A 17,948-nucleotide genomic window follows, 5' to 3' on the forward strand; every position below is an offset into this window, starting at 1 on the left:
GCACTGCCTGCCCGTGTTAGGAGGTTGTTGAGGCCAATCAAATACAATACAAAAGAGCTTGTACACAATGTATTTTTATGACATGGCACAAGGTCTTGAGTCTCTTACAAAGCGGTCAATGAGTTGCTCTGTGACTGTTGTTTATCTTTGGCACTGCAAAGACCCCACAACGATTGGCAAGGTCATGAATTATCTGATTCTTCTGAGGGCCCCAAAGGCCCAGCCTTGCCAGTTTTTGTTTTGTTTTTTTAAAAGAAAGACTATATGTATACGATGATTTTATTCCTGGGTAATCATTTTCCTTTTGTTTCATGTTGACAGAGGAGCACTTTGTCATCGTGCAAAATGTGCTTGTCTTACCCAGAATCAGATGAGAAGAGTAGTTTGGTTTTGTTCTCTGTGTATCCAGTACAGAAATAGGCCAGTCTTCAGATGTCTTTCACCATCCTTGGCACAAATACTAGAAGCAAGGGCAATCTGTGGGCTTACTGTAGCTCAATCTTAGGTGAAAAAGTGTTAACATCAGCAATAAAAATAGCATACTTAGATCTTAGCTAGCGGGTAGCTCATCAAGAGTCAGCTTGGTTCTGGTCAGTTAGGACAGAACTCAAACCTGGTGACATCTCTATATTAGGACAGAACATTTGAATTGACCGACGATGTATTGCAAGTCACCTGGTTTCTGTGTGTTATAATGAATGATCTGGACATCTTAACATGCATGTTTAATAACCCTTTTGTCAGACAAGAATGTTGACATTGGCCTATCGTGTAAACAATGGATTGCATTCTGTGCCATTTATTTCAGACCAAGGTCTAGGATGTGTATTCTGAACTCAAAAAGAACACAAAAGTCTCTTTATATAACAGTAACACCAAGTCTATTCTACTGCACTGCTCTAAATGCTATAGGAGACTGCCATTCTTGACCAGGTCTCCCTTGTAAAAGAGATATGATCTGGAACCTGGTTAGAAAAAGACTGATATGAAAAGGATTTTCATTCACAATGGATTCCTGAAAAGACGACATGATATGTTCTTGTTGAACAAAATGACAACCTTGGATTTGTACAGAAATAAAAAGAATAAGAGCAGCATCTCTGAAATAAGGCAAATACAACTGCGATCAACCACTATGCATATGAAATCTTCAGGATACAACTTTTTATAATGCTGGGAGTCAAACTCAGGTCAAGATTCGAAACATTGCCAAAGATAATAGGGAATTATGGAGGATAGTCATTGAGAACTGCATATCTCCCACGGCAGATAATGAGGATTAAACAAATAAGTACATTAAATAAAAACTACTTCTTGCAATGACAGTGGACATATTGATTAAGTTTGAAGTGTGACATGATTCCTATATACAATGGGCTGGTGTTTCCATGTTCATGCATAACATATTATTGTGTACCAAACCATGGCAAGCACTTCTTCAGGGACTTACGTAGGTGGAGTCATAAGACTCCTTTCTTTAGTTGTGTATTAACTTGTAAATACCAGTATAGTATTTGTTAAAAGGCTAACATTAGTATATAACACAAGTATATAAAGATGTTAAGACATTCTGCATAACATGCACATTGATCAAGTGGCCCTGTGTTCTGTTGTTGCCCAACCTTTCCCAGTCTTGTGTTACTCCTAACTCAAATTGTTTGAAACATGTTGCTGGCATCAAATTCAGAATAAGCTTATATTTACAAAAATATATGCAGTTGATGAGGTAAAACATTAAAAATATCATCTTTGTACTATTTTCAATTGAGCATATGTCAAAAAGGATTATCAAATGATCAGATTCTGTTTTATTAAGCCTATGTTTTACACTGCTCTTGATACTGGACCTTGTCCTCCATGAATTGATGATATTCTATATTTTTTTAATTGCTGATTTCAGCCAGAAATAATTACAGCCACTTTTATGTTCTGAATCTACCTTCATCCTGTTTTGAAACAAGGCTAGATGAGGCTGAAACCTAGTATAGTGTTGTTCAGTGAAGTTCCCTATTCATATCATGAATAGAGGATGTTGATTATTAGCCATAATGTCGTAACCATCACCAGGACCGACTTACCACAAGCTACGAGATAGTGAAACTATAGTACCCGTGATAGCCACAAGTCTGCATGATGTTACATTTACTACAGAGCATAGGTGTAGCGCCTCTCCGCCACCTCTTTATTCACCAAGTGACAAAATGAAATGTTCACAGTTTGCATAATCCGGCTGAAAATTATATACATGTTAAGCTCTTGAAGATCCAATCATCCCTAAAGTGTCATGCAAAAAACCACAAAACAACAACTGAATGGAGCACCGCTCAGGTCACACAGTTTGCATAATCCAGTTGAATGTTAACATATTAAAGTGATGAATTGCTTAAACTGCTTATTGTTGCATTGCATGTGCAGTTTGTTACATTATGTGACATGTATGTAACAAGCATGTAGTATTGTCCTGTCATTCAGTCTGTGTGTGAGGACCGAGGGGCTGCATTTCACTGACCTACACACTCAAAACTAGTAACGTAGAGTTACAGAAGCAGCAACTGCATTTAGGACCTGAGCCAACACTAAACATTGACTGAGACTGTTGTGGGTTTGTTGGAGATGGCGCCAGCGTGTGCGGCTTGCCGTCTACCGGCTCTACCGGCTTGGCTATATTTGTTTGCTGTTGCATTATTTTGCTCTCTGTGCCAAGATTCCTCTGCTTTGCTGGTATATGATCGACAAGTACATTTTGACATTGGGTCATGTCGAAACACACTGCCAGAAATTAATCTGGGTGATCAAACCTCGGGTCTTCCTCCTCCCCTGGCGGCGGTACCAGCCTACCTATGGCGGTCTCCGGTTGTCATTTCACGTAGGAAGCGCACCCGCAAACGCGGAAAGAGGGCAGGTGTCTTGGTGAAAATAAAGAACCTAAAGCGATCTACCTGCTGGACGGATCCTTGCCATCTTCGTAGAGGATCGTGTGCGCTACTCCGGCAACCTGTGTACCTTCGCTGGATTCGACCTGTGGTTCCGCCGTGCCCGGCCTCCGGCTACCCTCACCTGCTGGCGGAGGTTCACCCTCACAGACGTCGGGTCCGCGACGGCGGTGTGGATTTCAGGAACCTTCGGCCGCTGCGCCGTGCATCCAACCAGGCCGGCGGGGAGACGACCATTAGCCTGGCTCTCCTGAATGCTAGATCGCTAGCAAACAAGACATTTTTTCCGAATGACTTCTTCACCTCTCGTGAATTGGATTTTATGTTTCTGACGGAGACGTGGATTCAGATCGGTGAGTCTATCCAGTTCTCTGAACTGCTTCCCCCGGATTGTGTGTATTTCAGCTCCCCCCGATCCACTGGCCGAGGTGGAGGGGTAGCATCTGTCTTTAAATCCAGCTTTCAATGCCGTCTGCTACCGCCGATCTCTCTCTCCAGCTTTGAGCTGCAGACTTTCGTTTTAAACTGCATTACACCCATCATGTGTGCTGTGGTCTACCGTCCGCCTCGGTTCAATAAGGATTTTATTAACGACTTCACGGACTTTGTGGCAGGACTGTCAGTGAACTATGACCGATTTTTAATTGTTGGAGACTTTAATATCCAAGTCTGCTGCGAATCACGTCCCCTAGTACAAGACTTTCTGAACCTCATTGACTCTTTTATTATATTATATTATAATATTACCCAGTCTGTATCTGACCCAACACATGAAAAGGGACACACACTGGACCTCATATTGTCATTCGGTCTGGAGTTAAATGTCATTGAGATTGTTGACACACACATCTCCGACCACTTTGCTGTTTTGTTCAATATCACACTGCCTCATCCCCTGGTTAAATTGTGCGCCACGGAGCTCCGTGTGCGCACAATTAACCCTTCAACTGCCTGCGAATTCTCTGCAGCCTTTTGCGACTCTGTACTGCAGGATTACGACTGTGGTCTCGCTCTTAATGAGCTCTTGGACATGTTTAATGGTAGCCTACCTGTATTGACATATTAGAGTCAGTGGCTCCCTTTAGGTGCAAACGCTCTAAGCGAGTAGGAGAGCCTTGGCTTAATGACACCACTCGCACGTTAAGACGCACATGCAGACGTGCCGAGAGAAAGTGGAAAAAAGATCATCTACAAGTTTCCTTAGAAATCTTAAATGAGTGTCTAATTAAATATCAAAATGCTGTCAAATTTGCTAAAAGTCAGTTTCTATCCAATCTTGTGTCAGCTAACAACCATAAGCCTCAGTTTCTTTTTAGTACTTTGAATAATCTTCTGAACCCCTGTGATCACAGTGCTATTATTCCTTCATCCAAACTGTGTGATGATTTCTTGAACTTCTTCATTGATAAAATTTCTGATATTAGGTCCTCTCTTTTGCTGTCTGCATCAGATCCTGCTGTCCCTCCTATATGCCCTGCTGTCTTTGAGAATTTTGAGCAAGTCTCCCTCCCATCTTTAACTGATATTGTACAGCACCTCAGGCCTTCCTATTGTCCTCTTGACAGCATCCCACCCCGCCTTTTTAAGGAGGTTTTCCATAGCATTGGCACCCGTGTTATGGACCTGATGAATTTATCTTTGATGACCGGCTGTGTTCCAGCTGCTTTAATACATGCTGTGGTCCAGCCCCTCATCAAAAAGCATAACCTTGACCAAACAGTTTTATCAAACTTTAGGCCCATCTCCAAGCTTCCTTTTCTCTCTAAGGTCTTGGAGAAGGTGGTATATGAACAGCTTCAGTCTTATATTAATCAAAATGGTATCTCAGAGAAGTTCCAGTCTGGGTTTAAATCACGCCACAGCACAGAAACAGCGCTTTTAACATTTTTTAATGACCTTTTGACAGCTGACTCTGGTAACTCTGCTGTCCTGGTCCTTTTAGATCTGACAGCTGCCTTTGATACAGTGGATCATAAAATTCTTCTGTCACGTTTGAACACCTGTGTGGGCATTAGGGGCACTGTTTTTAAGTGGTTTCAGTCCTACCTCTCAGACCGGAGCTTCTCTTTTCCAGCTTGGCCAGCATTTTTCGGCCACTTCCCCTCTAAGTTGTGGAGTGCCCCAAGGTTCTGTTTTGGGCCCCCTCCTTTTCTCGATATATATGTTGCCTCTGGGATCCATATTTAGAAATTACAACATCTCTTTTTAATTGTTTTGCCGATGATGTACAAATCTATTTACCCCTAAAGATAAATGGGCGAGCCTCTGTTCAGACTCTACTAGACTGCCTTAAAGATATCCAAACTTGGATGGAAGTTAATTTTCTGTCTTTAAACAAAAACAAAACTGAAATCATTTTATTTGGTAAACAAAATCTACTTGATGGATGTGACAGCGCCATTGGCTCCCTTAAGTCTTACTGTCATCCTTTTGCAAGGAACCTTGGTGTTATCCTAGAGAGTGACTTTAGGTTTGACAAGCAGATATCCTCCATTGTCAAAACAAGCTTCTTCCAACTAAGGCTGTTGGCAAAAGCAAGGTTTATCTCCCAAGACATGTATTTGAGAGATTAATTCACACCTTTATTACATCTCGTTTAGATTATTGTAATTCCTTGTTTGTTGACCTTGACCAGAAAGCACTGCGCCGCTTGCAGGTTGTTCAAAATGCGGCTGCCCGCCTGCTAACTGGAAAGAAAAAACGCGAGCACATAACTCCTGTCCTTGCATCTTTGCACTGGCTGCCTATTCATTTTAGGATTCAGTTTAAAATTTTATTAATTACTTTTAAATGTATGAATGGTCTGGCACCACCTTATTTATCTGAGCTTTTACAGTTGCACACCACTGCTAGGGCACTCAGGTCATCTAACCAGCTGCTACTGGCAGTACCCAGGTCCAGACTCTCCACTCGTGGAGACAGAGCCTTCTCAGTCGCGGCTCCTAAGCTGTGGAACAGCCTACCTCTCCATGTTAGAGCTGCACAGTCCGTTGAACATTTTAAAACACTCCTAAAAACGTATCTTTTTTCCTTGGCGTTCACTCCCAGCTAAGCAAACAATCTTGGCTCTCTCTTTTTCTTTTCCCTCTCTCTCTCTTTTTATTCTCTTTTTATTCTCTCTTTTTAATCTAAATTTGTTTTAAATTGACTACTATCCCTTGTGTTGTTTTTAATTGTTTATTGTATTATTGTTGTTTATTGTTTTTGTGATTAATTGTGTTGTGCTTTTGCAATTGTACAGCACTTTGGTCAACTGAGGTTGTTTTAAATGTGCTTTATAAATAAATTGTGACTTGACTTCACAACAAACTATGGACCCATATTCATTTAAAACATGACTTATCCAGGCTTTGGGCACAGAGTCAATCAGAAGTTTCTGCTCTGACATTTTCAGCAGCAAAAATATTCACAGTGGGAGAAACATGACAAAAGTTACAGTGCACAGCAGCAGCTTTGAATAAACTATCAGCCTACCTGCTGCAGTCACACTTTCTGTTGTCACCTACTCCAAAAGTGTCCTGTGCCAGGCTTTGTGTGAGGTTCACGGTGACAAACTTCACCGTGGAAGCCCGCCAGTCAAAGAAGATGAAAACATATGCCCATGGTAAATCATAATTTTTTTGAGAAAAAGGCTGAAATTATGACATAAACAAAATCTAAATTATGAGATAAAAAGTAGTAATTATGACATTTAAAAAATGTTGAAATTAAAGTCATAAGAATGGGTTAAAGTCATAATTATGAGATTGAAAGGTCAAAATTATGAGACAAAATGCCTACATTAGACTCATAATTATTACTTTTTTCACGGCTGCTTACCTCATAATTATGCTACCATAACTACACAGCTTACCAATAGCCATATTTAGCAAAGAGAAATATATTTATATACATATTTTTCTATTAAGGCTAATTTTAATACATTTTCTGTCTTTAACTGGCTGAAATGGTCTTCCGCATATAAGGCATGAAAAAAGTCATGTATGCAAGAGAAGTCAGTCTCTTCCCGGTCATTGTGCTACTAAAGATTGTTTTAATAAAAAATCCTTTTTAATGCTGTGCTTTTAGAAGGGCTAAGCATAACCTCAGTATTTATAAAATCCTGGCTACAGCCCTGCATGCAAGAAATTACTCCACTTTAAAAGATGCCGGTAGTCTAAATTTAGCTTCATTAAGCCAGATTATAGCTCGCTAACATTAACAAGTGAGGATGAAGGCAGCAAAACATCCTTTCAGTTTTTGGAATAGCTTAAAAGGTGAAAGTTCACAATGTTGTGTGCGTCAGACTAGCACGCGTTGTCGTTTTAGGTGCGCTCTGGTACCTGAACAAATAGCACTGCACCCCTGCTACAGAGCGACCATATTTTCTCTTTCTGACATCCTTTGTTTTTTAGGGATGTGGAAAAGGGTCCAAAAGGGTGAAAATCTAAAGTAATGCCGTGTAGGCTACTTGTGTTTATAAGTTGAAAGTATTTCGAAAGAAATCAATTCACAGTAGTTTTTAGGATGAGTAGTCCTTCACGCTCTCTGATTTCTACAGTCCTGTACCTTTGCCTTCCAAATTTTTGTTGCACTGATTTAAATGTTTTATGGTCACAATTTAGCTCATAGTTAGTTGGCTTGATCACAGCACGGCCCCCTCTAGTGGAGCCTTAAAGTTTGAAACCCAAACTGTTTTAGAACTGTGTGTAGAATATCTTAGAGCAGTGAAATGTGGTTGCTTTTTTTTAAATAAATGCAATGTAAAGATTAACTGAGGTACTGATTTATATTGAAATCTCCTCAGTAGCATTTAACGCAGTTGCAGTCAGACTGGGCAAGCAGCAATGGCAAGTAACAGTAAGCAAAAAAGAATAACGCTAGGCCTGTCGGACTTTTTCAAGAAATGGAAACATTACAAAGAAAGCTAAAATGATTCCTGAGGTTAATGAGGATATCAATGGAAACAACAACCTTGCTGAAGCTGAACCAGCCACACCAGAGGCTACAGCAGCTAATGCCAATGCTAGCATTAGCAGCAGCACCACCGCAGTAACTCCTGGACAAATCTGCAGCGCCTGTGCTGGGGAACAACAAGCTGCTTGTGTTGGGACTACCAAGGCCTTTCAGCCTAAGAACACATCCCTGAAATAGATATTGGCTCAGAGAGTTGCAAGAGATCGTTCTGACAATGATGGTGATGGGAAATGGGAGTGTAGTAAGCAATTAAGTAAGTCTGATGTCATCAGGGGATCTTCCAAACGCTCAGAGGAGGTTGTTGCAGCCCCAGTAACTGAATGTGAAGAGAAAGGCTTTAATGCATATTGTAAATTCTTGGTTATCTGTCAAATATAACTAAATTTCACAGAACACAAAGAGGCAGCCAGGAAATGAATTACTTACATGAAGTCTCCATCAAATACACATCCTGCATGAATAACGTCCCTCTGCATCAACGTGCTGGTCCATGGTGTGGGTCTGGCAGCTGGTTGTAGGTTTCACTTCAGGTGGGTTTTGAAAGTAGAGAAGGGTTAGGATGAGTCTGGCCCGACTGCATCCAGAGTAAAGCTTATACCTTTCACTGGATTGGTTCTTCTCTGAATTCAGGTGTCCTCCACATAGAGACCAATTCATTTTGATTTCTGCATGGATTTCTGCCACACTAATCCTGATGGAATCAGTGCAGGAAGAAAAGCTCTCTTAGTGCCTGTTGAGAGGATGCTTCCTGCCAAATGGAGAAGAGAAACACAGCTCTCCGTCTCTCTCTTTCTCATTATTTCCACGCTTCAGGAGACCTTTTCTGATGTGAGTGGTTAATTGTAGGAGATGGACATATGGCAAGACGGCGTCTCATTTTCCTGGACAGAACAGGAATCGCCAGGAAAGATTGCTCTCTGTTTTCTCTCCTCAGCCTGTCCTTCGTCTCATTAGGCACACCTTGATTTCATTGTTATTCTGGAGTTGTTCAGAATTCTTCTGACAGCAAATTTCTCCCAGAGGTGTTTGTGCCTTTGTGTAAAAAGTATCTTTGGTCTTTAGAGGCTTGCTGTTTATAATTGTGATCTTTTAGCAGCTTTTTTTCCATACAGTCTTCAGTTTGTTTATGCTGCAAATTGGAATCTTGGCAGGCTTTTCAGTGAGAAGTGAGCGAGGTCACCAGCACAGCATCTGCTTCAAAAATGGCTCTTAATTGACTGAAAAGCCTCAAACTCTCTCAAAGGTCAGAAGTGGCAGCCAGGTGTATTTACAAAGTAAATAATTGACGGAGATGAAGAGGGGGCTCTCTCTCCTGAGAGTTGTGACAGAAGTTGCACAAAAGCAACAGGAATCTCAGATGAGAGGACAATGTCGCCCCCCCCCACCTCCCTCTCTCTCTGTTTATCTGAATAGACAGCTAATCCTGGTTAATGTTAGCTTTCCTCTCCGCGGCAGCACTTCCTTTATCGTCTGCTTCTCATTATGCGCTGTCTCTGCCATCTCTCCACTCAGACTGGTCAGTGGTAGAGCGCCATCAGTCCTGTCAGTGGTGAATTCTATCTCAAACAGGGATTTTTATCCCTCTTGCACAAACACATAACATATCAAATTGTGCTGCTCTATTATGACTTCTTCATTATGGCTTATGAAATACAGCATGTGGTTTTTGCAGATAATTGAAAACAGAGAGCATTGTTTCACACAATTTTGCCAACAGTACTCATGTCATATTTCAACCTACAAACATCATCACAATTATAAATGGGCCGATACATATTATGTGTTTTTGGTTTAGGTTCCCTGCTGGTATCTTACAGTTTTTGAGATTATCTAATTTGCTTTATTAGCCTTTCTATTTCTGACTATTTGAGAGACTAATATATGTGTTTGATGCAGCCTCTGAATCCTGCATGGCTAGCACCTTGCAAAATCTAGATACTAAAAAGATTGTCAAAGCAGAGAGGAAGAGGTATTGCAACAGTTCCAGTAGAAGTCAGATTATAAAATGTCCTTTTTAAAGCACAAACACTCCCTACTGAGAGTAGAATATGTTCTCAGCTACATATATCTAGAAAAGCACGTTTCCTGACAACTGTGATGGACCTGTGGCAGCAAGAAACTGAAAAAAGAAATCACTTTAATTCTAGTAAAACAGAAAAAAACCCCAAGGGAGCCTTGACTAAACCTCACTGCATCTTACACACCTCCACTTCACTTCAGCTGTGTTTCAGCTGAAATTCAGAAGGTGTGTGTGACACTATGTGATGCTGATGGTTTTCTGAATAAGTGAAAAAGGTGGATATACAGAGTCAGGAAGTGGAGGGAAAATGTGGATATTTGGTTGGTGTTTTTACCTGTAACATTAAGTCATAGCAGAGGTCATACAGTGAAGATCTTTGACAAGCGTAATGTTCTTTTCACCCTGCTGCCATCTGGCAAAAGATACAGAATTATCTGCTGCCATACCACCAGACTACAGAGCAGCTTCACTCCTCAGACTGTGAGACATCGTCAACACACTTTCCTAATAGATGTATTATCAGTTTTAAGTAGCTGCACTCTTAATGGACTATATTATGTATCTATACAATGCATTGCTGTTGTGGTGTATCTGACAGATCAGCAATTTAGGTGGACCACGTACCCTCTTAGGGGGTCCAGGGGAAAGCCCCCCGTAAGAACATTTTGCACATATCATAAATAACATGAACATTAAGACAGTGTAGAAAATTAAAAAAGTAGAAATAATAAAACATGACACTGAGTATTGGCTGTTGAGTCATCACAATACACTTTATTACACAGCTGTACAATGTTAACACAAGTTTATAAGCTATAGTCAGTAGTTAATATCAATCCATTGCTTTCAATCTTTCATTAGTCCAGAGTTGTTACTAAACCTTGACTGAGAGACCAGATAATCATTGTCATGTACACATGCAACTTGATTATTTTTTTCCAAGCTGCAGTTGATAAACATGGTTTCCTGTTCACATTTTGCAAACGCAATACATAACGCCAGTTGTATTTCAGTCTCACGTTTGTCTGGCACAAAGTCACAGAAGTGCTGGAAGAGGCTGGTAAATAAAGCACAGATGTGCTGCCCAGCTAACATTGGGTTAACAAGACAGGTAGAAGGTGGACGACAAGCGAACACATGAACCTAACGTTACTGTTATTTGAAAACCAAGTTTACCTGATAGCTGTGCCTGTAAGTCTTCCCCATGGTGTTTTTTTCTTGTCATGACCAGATGAATAGCTGTGCCTCATTGAACATTGAAACCACTTTGATATGAGGGGGAGGCGGCTTAATTTGCTGCCCTGGACCGGAGTGTGTGTGTGTGTCTGTGTGTGTGTGTGTGTGTGTGTGAGAGAGAGAGAGAGAGACAGCATGTCGTACAGCAGTGGCTTGACTGACTGGGAGTGGAAGATGCTTTGCTGAAGCGACAGCCCAAAACAATAGAGCCCTTCAGTGCTATTATGAGAAGTGAAAAATATTTTCGGATCATTATGAGATGATGGGGCGGCAAATTAAACTTTGGCGGGCTGCCAGACTCTAGTTAAATAATGGGAAACACTGGGACTGAGACTCTTGAAGTCAACCTCAACACTTCACCATAAAAGGTACTTTGTATTTTCCTTGTGTAGCATAAAGGGACTACAACTCACATTGCATTGTACAACCCTGTGTTGTAGAATGACAATTTAATGATCCATGAACCTTGAACTTAATGAATACGGACATTTGAAACTGCTCAAAAACTGTGAGCTGTGAGGACAACATGTGGACTATCCTCTCACGATGCCTTATTTTTGTCTCAACAAAATCATCAGTAAAATGTAATGAATAATAATATTAGCAAGGAGTGACAGGAGCAACATCAACTGTCAGTGGTCAGCTGTGGAACTACCAAGCTCAGTCAATCGAGTGTTGGGCGGTGCAAAAACACCAGAGCAGCAACAAGGCACACACAAACAAGTGTTAGCTGGCTAACTCCTGTCTGGCTCGATGTGCTCTGTGCTAATTGATGTGGCTGCAGTCCGCTTCAGTCAAAAATAGACACGGCGAGTATCCTCTAGCAGAGAGCTGCTTCTGGGACGCTGCTGAGAGGTGCCATGGCGCAGCTGGTGGAGACATAAGCATTGTCTAGACTGGCCACGATCAGCTCCAGCGACTATATCACAGCTGTAATGCGGCCGAGCCGGTCCGGTGGAATCTGGGGGTTAGTATCCGCTACCAGAGTAGGGAGCAGATTCATTCCCCAGGCTGTGAAACTCCTCTGTTCATCATCAACACTCCATTTTATATGTAGCACAAACGACTCAGACATAGTTTTTTTTTTCTTTAAACCCTTGTGTTTAAAGGAATGATAATAGATTTACCTTGTAACCTTAGAAATGAACCCACAGAGAATGATCACTCAACTGCAGCTTTTCGTTTTAAGGTCCACAACTATGTTTTAGTCAGTCTCAATGCTCGCACCTGCCCTCTGAAATCCCATGGTACACTACCTTTCGAGAACAATTAGCATCTAAGGAGCCAGATATTTTTCTCAGAAGATGGTGGAGACAGAAACACAGCTCAAAGAGAGATACTGGACTTCAGGTGGACACAAAGAGTTGAGGTGAATGCTGATGTTACTCTGTGTTCTAAGAGTTCACCATAACAACTTCATTTGGTGATACTGTGTCAATTGTGTCTTTACCAGCTGTTGTATTGCCCCCAAGTGGCCAAAAAACATACAACTCTAAAACAGTTTATACAGGTTTAGGTGAGGCGTAATTCCTTATAATCTCAAAGCATTGGTTCACTGTCCGGAGAAAACTCCAAACTCCAGTGTCAGTTTATTGTTCATGCTGAGTAGAAGCCTACATTCATGCACTCAGTCATGTCACTACACGGTTTAAACGTCTCTCTCTGTAAGAGCCTTTACTGCAATTTTGTTGAAGTCACTGACTGCAAAAAACATGTTGCCCAAGGCGGTCAGGAAAGCAGGACAATATCAAATTAACCAAGGTTATAAACTGAGAGGAACACTGATTATCAAAAGGGAACAAAGCCTTTACAATGCATAATACATCATGTCTATGATTAGTGCAATGGAAGGAGCACAAATGCACATAATACAAGATGGTGAACACAGAAAACTGCATGCTGTCTGCCTAACCATTAGACACTGATAACTGCACACTGATATTCTTTGAATTAGATCCTGGAGAGTGTGTTGCTTCCCACCTCCATGACAACCTACTGCAGTGCTGAAAGGCAGAGGACAAATTATACAGTGACTATTTGGGGGGTCGCATTTTTCTCCCAGGTGTAAAGGGAGCCCAGAACAGCGTGTGCTCAGTGAGCTGAACTCTTACCATCTTCACTTGCTTGTTAAATGTAATGTCTGCTAATGTCTGCAGTCTGTAGATGATGATAAATCAAATCATCAGCTCAAAAGACACATACCAGCAAAGTATTGGAGAAAAAACAGCCAGCAAGTCACACACATACACACACACACACACACACACACACACACACACACACACACAGAGGCAGGCCACAGATCCACACAATACTGTACTAGAACTAAAGTCACCATCAACATGCCAACATGTACTCAGATGTGCACCTTACAGCATCGAGGCCTGTGCCTAGTGGCAGCATCTTGGGTTAAACAGAGGGATGACAGAACTGTAGCTAATGTTAAATCATATCCACTTGTGAGGATACTGCACGCTCCAGCTGAGTCTGGGCTGTTTGGGTACTCATTATAATAGGCTGCAGGTGCAGGAAGGCTCCAGTATTTCAGCTGGTAACGTTTTGCACCACAGGCAAAATAGAGTCACAAAAAAACCCAGAACATCTCATGATCAATCATCTGATCGACTGATTAATGTGATTGCATGTTGCCTTTTCAGAGCTGTATCTCTGAACAGTAGTTGGTAGACCTCTGGTTTTATGCTATTGTACTTTACTTCAGCCTGGCTCATAACTGATAACTCACATTGGCTTTCAGCTGTTTCAGGAGTCAAGTTGAGTTACTGTTGGTGACCCCCCGAGTCCCTCCCATAATTTAATCCATGTTTAAAGGTGTACTCAAGTTCATGAGTAGAGTGTAGAGGTCTAACAAAATAACAGTTATCCCTATCTTGAAGCACCATCTTGTCCCTGAGGACAGTTGTCGTGACATATTTTCAAAACTGCAGTACATAGCAGTTGACATGAAGTCACTGCTATATACTGCAGATTTGAAAATATGATTTGTTGTATATGTGTATATATGTGTTGTTATAAATAAGTCATTTATTCAGCACACATTTATGTATATGAAAACGAATAAAAAGATATAAATACTATACAGCAGCAATTTATTTACAAAATTAAAAAAAAGTAATTTTTTTATCATCGAGCTTTTGGAGCAACACTCAATGAAAATAAAATGACACACACTCAACGCTCTTTTTGCAGTGTGATTACCATGAAGCCTGGAGCATCACTGAATGCAAAGCAGAAGTCGATCAATGCCTCGGCTGACCTAACACTAGATATCTATAAAAAAAAAATCTAATGTTAACATTTGAGAAAGGTGTGTAATTGGAACTGTTGCTCTCCTCTACTGTCACCTGAAATGAAACACTTATCTGTCCTCATCTCTAGTTGATTGTGACCGACTGAGCTGTTTGCCCTCCACTTGTCACACGGGAGAAATGGAGCTAATCCATGTCCTTCTGAAAGAAAATATAGTGTAAGACTGTTCCGACTCCAACAGCACATCTTCTGCTCACATTTCGTGGAACCTTTATGTTAACAGATAAAGTTTTGAAAGCAATTTAAGTGCTAATGTAAGTGTGAGTGACAGCTAACATTTGAATTAACTTTACCTAGCTCTGATTGCTTGCTTGCAACCAAAATTCATCATTTTTTAAGCAAAAATATTGGATCATTTTTTGGCCCCAGCTTCTAACATGAAGGTAGTTTATATCTCTGGAAACCAAATATCTTTGAGTTTTGGACTATTAGTCGGATGAAACATAACTTCCAAAGAGAAAACAGTTTATACTATCTTCTGATTATTTACAGTCAATGAATTGATAATGACTAATCATTTCTCCTGTGCACACCAAAAGAATATTGACAGAACTGACCTATTTTCAGTTTTTAAAAACCCATATCTATATTGAATTTTGAACTGTTTGTGGTTTCCTTTACTGACAATGTTTGTGGAGTTTAACAAGATATGAAACATCGATCCTGGGACTACATGTAGAGAAATTCATCAGGGTCATGTGGCCTATGTATGTTTTCCATCTTATCATACAAGTCTGAGACAGGTAGGAGTATGCCGTCAGATAAAGGAAACGTTCCTTAAACACTCCTATTCCTGTTAGTGTTGAATTCATTGTGTCCTGGGGAGGGGTTGGGCAGCCTTGGGCAACATCCTGCCCCCAGTGTGCCCAGCAGCTACAGCCCTGCTCTTTGAGTAAACTCTCAGGTGTTAAAGGACGGCCCTGTGACATTTCAGCCCTGGCCTTCCCTCTGACTATCTTTCTGTCACAGCCTCTGCAAAAAGTGACTCCAGTGCTCCTCTTGCCTCAGGCTTTCACTCTGTGGACATTTACTGTCAAAGAATGCCTCTTTTCTCTCTCTCTCTCTCTCTCTCACACACACACACACACACACACACACACACACACACACACACACACATTGGCTTCCTCATGACTTGTCTAAGGTGTTTTTGGGTTCCCTGTCAGCTCAGTAATGCTGTGATTGAGTGCAGAGAGGTTGTCTGAGGGAAGTTGAGAGGGAGGTCAGCAGTGCAAAAGCAGAATCTATTGTTTTATGTTAGATGTCACAAAAAACAGCACATCATGGCCTCATAATTATCACATTTGGAAATGATCTATTTACCACATGAATGAAAATGTTTTTGCTTTTTCAGCAGCTGCCTCTGTGTGGAGCTCATGGTGTTTATTCTGTGTGCAATGTTTAATTGGAATTCAGATGACTTGGCAGTGCACATCATCAGCTGTTTTCAGAAGACATGAAATGGTTCTGAATTGTCATTTTTCTCTGATCTATCCTTCTAAAGCTGACTCCATTTCAAATTGTATCTATCTAGTGACAAGACCCTGTTGTATTTATTGTCTTCCTCAGGTATACATGGGCCAGATGAGGGTTGGGCATCAGCCTACCCAGAATGCAGAGAGAGAAACCAGTCACCAATCAACATTATGGACCAGGATACCAAAATATCCACAGAGTATCAGGAGCTGACACTGGAGGGCTTTGATGCTGAATCCTCTAACAAGACATCTATGAAAAACACTGGCAAAACAGGTAAAGACCACACATGCTCCTGTTGCAGTAAAATCTTTTTTTTATTGAGTTTTAACGTAATAAATGTACATACATATAAACATGTTTGACACTTAAGGGAAAAAAAGAATAAATAAATAAATACAAAATACATGTAAATGGCACAGACATTAAAATAAATAAATTATAACAATAAAATAAAATAAAATAAATAAAACGTATCTAAAAGCTTCTCATCATATCAAATTAGTTTTGACACAACTTCTCAACAGCTGTCGGTACGTCATCTCCACCATGTTCAAGAAAGGATAAGAAAGGATTCCAGATTTCCTCAAACGTCCTATATTTATCTTTCACAATATAAATTACTTTTTCTCCAACTATCCAACAGATTTAAATCTTTCATAAACTGTTGGATCAGTTTTCTGGATTTGGCATGTGTATTGTCAGTCCCTGTTGAACGATCTTTCACTGGGTCCAAAGTGCAATTATATCACCTGCTATAAGTATTGCCCTGACAGGTTAGAGATTAAGAGAAATATATCATTGTGAAAATTAGGATTATCATCGTTAGGACCATATACATTAATTACATTTTTTTTTTCTGAGAAAAAATCTTCTGAACAATAATAAATCTACCCGCTGGGTTCTTAGTTATTTTGTCAACCTGTATAGGAATGGATTTATGAATTACAATCATTACCTCTCTTGCATTTGAAGTACAGCAACTAAAGAACACCTGACCCTGCCATCTCCTCTGTATCCTAACTGTATCACTTGCCAGCATATGGGATTCCTGTAAGAAAACTACTTTCACATGACATGTCGACCTGGAACATTCTTTAATCCTATAGGTAATGGAATCAAGGTCTTGCATGTAAAAAAAAGAAAAAGAAAACACTCTTAAAGAGCTATTTCACCTTGCAATTCCTATGATCTCTGTATTGAACATGTTCCATTCAAAAGCACAAAGAAATACAAAAAAGAAATAACACGAGACACCTTATCTCCCATACCCAGTGTTCATTCAGAGTCTGTCAAAATAACATTGGCTACCAGTTTTGTCCAGTCCATAGATTGATAATGGCTTATCCCAATTTACTAACAGTGTAATGATGGATCAGATTTTTTCTACACTTGTATTGACTGAAATTTGTCAAAGGAAAGAGTGTTGTTGAAAAGGAAAACATATGCACAATTTAGGTTAGCAAATTGGTGCTTATATGATTTTTATACATTTGAAATGTCTGTGTGTTTCACATTTAGTCTATATATCTTACACCACAAGCAAGAGGATTGGATAAAGAATAAGAGCACAAGGGTTCACAACTAATAGGCTATAATTAAAGTTATACAGATAACCCTCAAGCATGCACATTCTGATGTACAGAATATGTAGGCGAGTGTTCTAGTCTTTAAGGATAATAAACATTATTAGTTAGTTTCATGTAGCACGGTTATGTTGTTTCCACCAAAACATTCATCCAAGTGATTTAGTAGAATAAAAACATACTACCATTTGAGATACAGGGTGGATTTCTGAGGTCTGGGAACATGGCAACATAAGTAAAACTACAATTTATCAGATTATATGCAGCTTCCTCTGAAGCCACAAAAAGCTTGAGATGACTTTTTTCACACTTGCACCTTTGTCTAGTTACTCTTTAACAACTGTTCTGACCATAGTTGTGCTCTCTCAGGTTTGCTCAGCAGTAAGGGATATGGCTAATATTTTGTGCTAAATT

The 17,948-nt window shown here is 40.3% G+C and overlaps 1 protein-coding gene across 1 annotated transcript in view; it reads left to right on the forward strand.

The window, feature by feature from the left end:
* Nucleotides 1-17,948, forward strand: part of LOC311252755 (receptor-type tyrosine-protein phosphatase gamma-like) — a 480,433-nt gene that overhangs the window by 276,475 nt on the left and 186,010 nt on the right. The window contains exon 3 of the mRNA XM_084346266.1: nucleotides 16,042-16,224. Coding sequence (XP_084202392.1) covers nucleotides 16,042-16,224 — 183 coding nt within the window. The remainder of the gene's footprint in view (nucleotides 1-16,041; nucleotides 16,225-17,948) is intronic.

Source organism: Pagrus pagrus (assembly GCF_965226575.1).
Source record: "Pagrus pagrus genome assembly, chromosome: 3".
In the NCBI taxonomy this organism is placed as follows: domain Eukaryota; kingdom Metazoa; phylum Chordata; class Actinopteri; order Spariformes; family Sparidae; genus Pagrus; species Pagrus pagrus.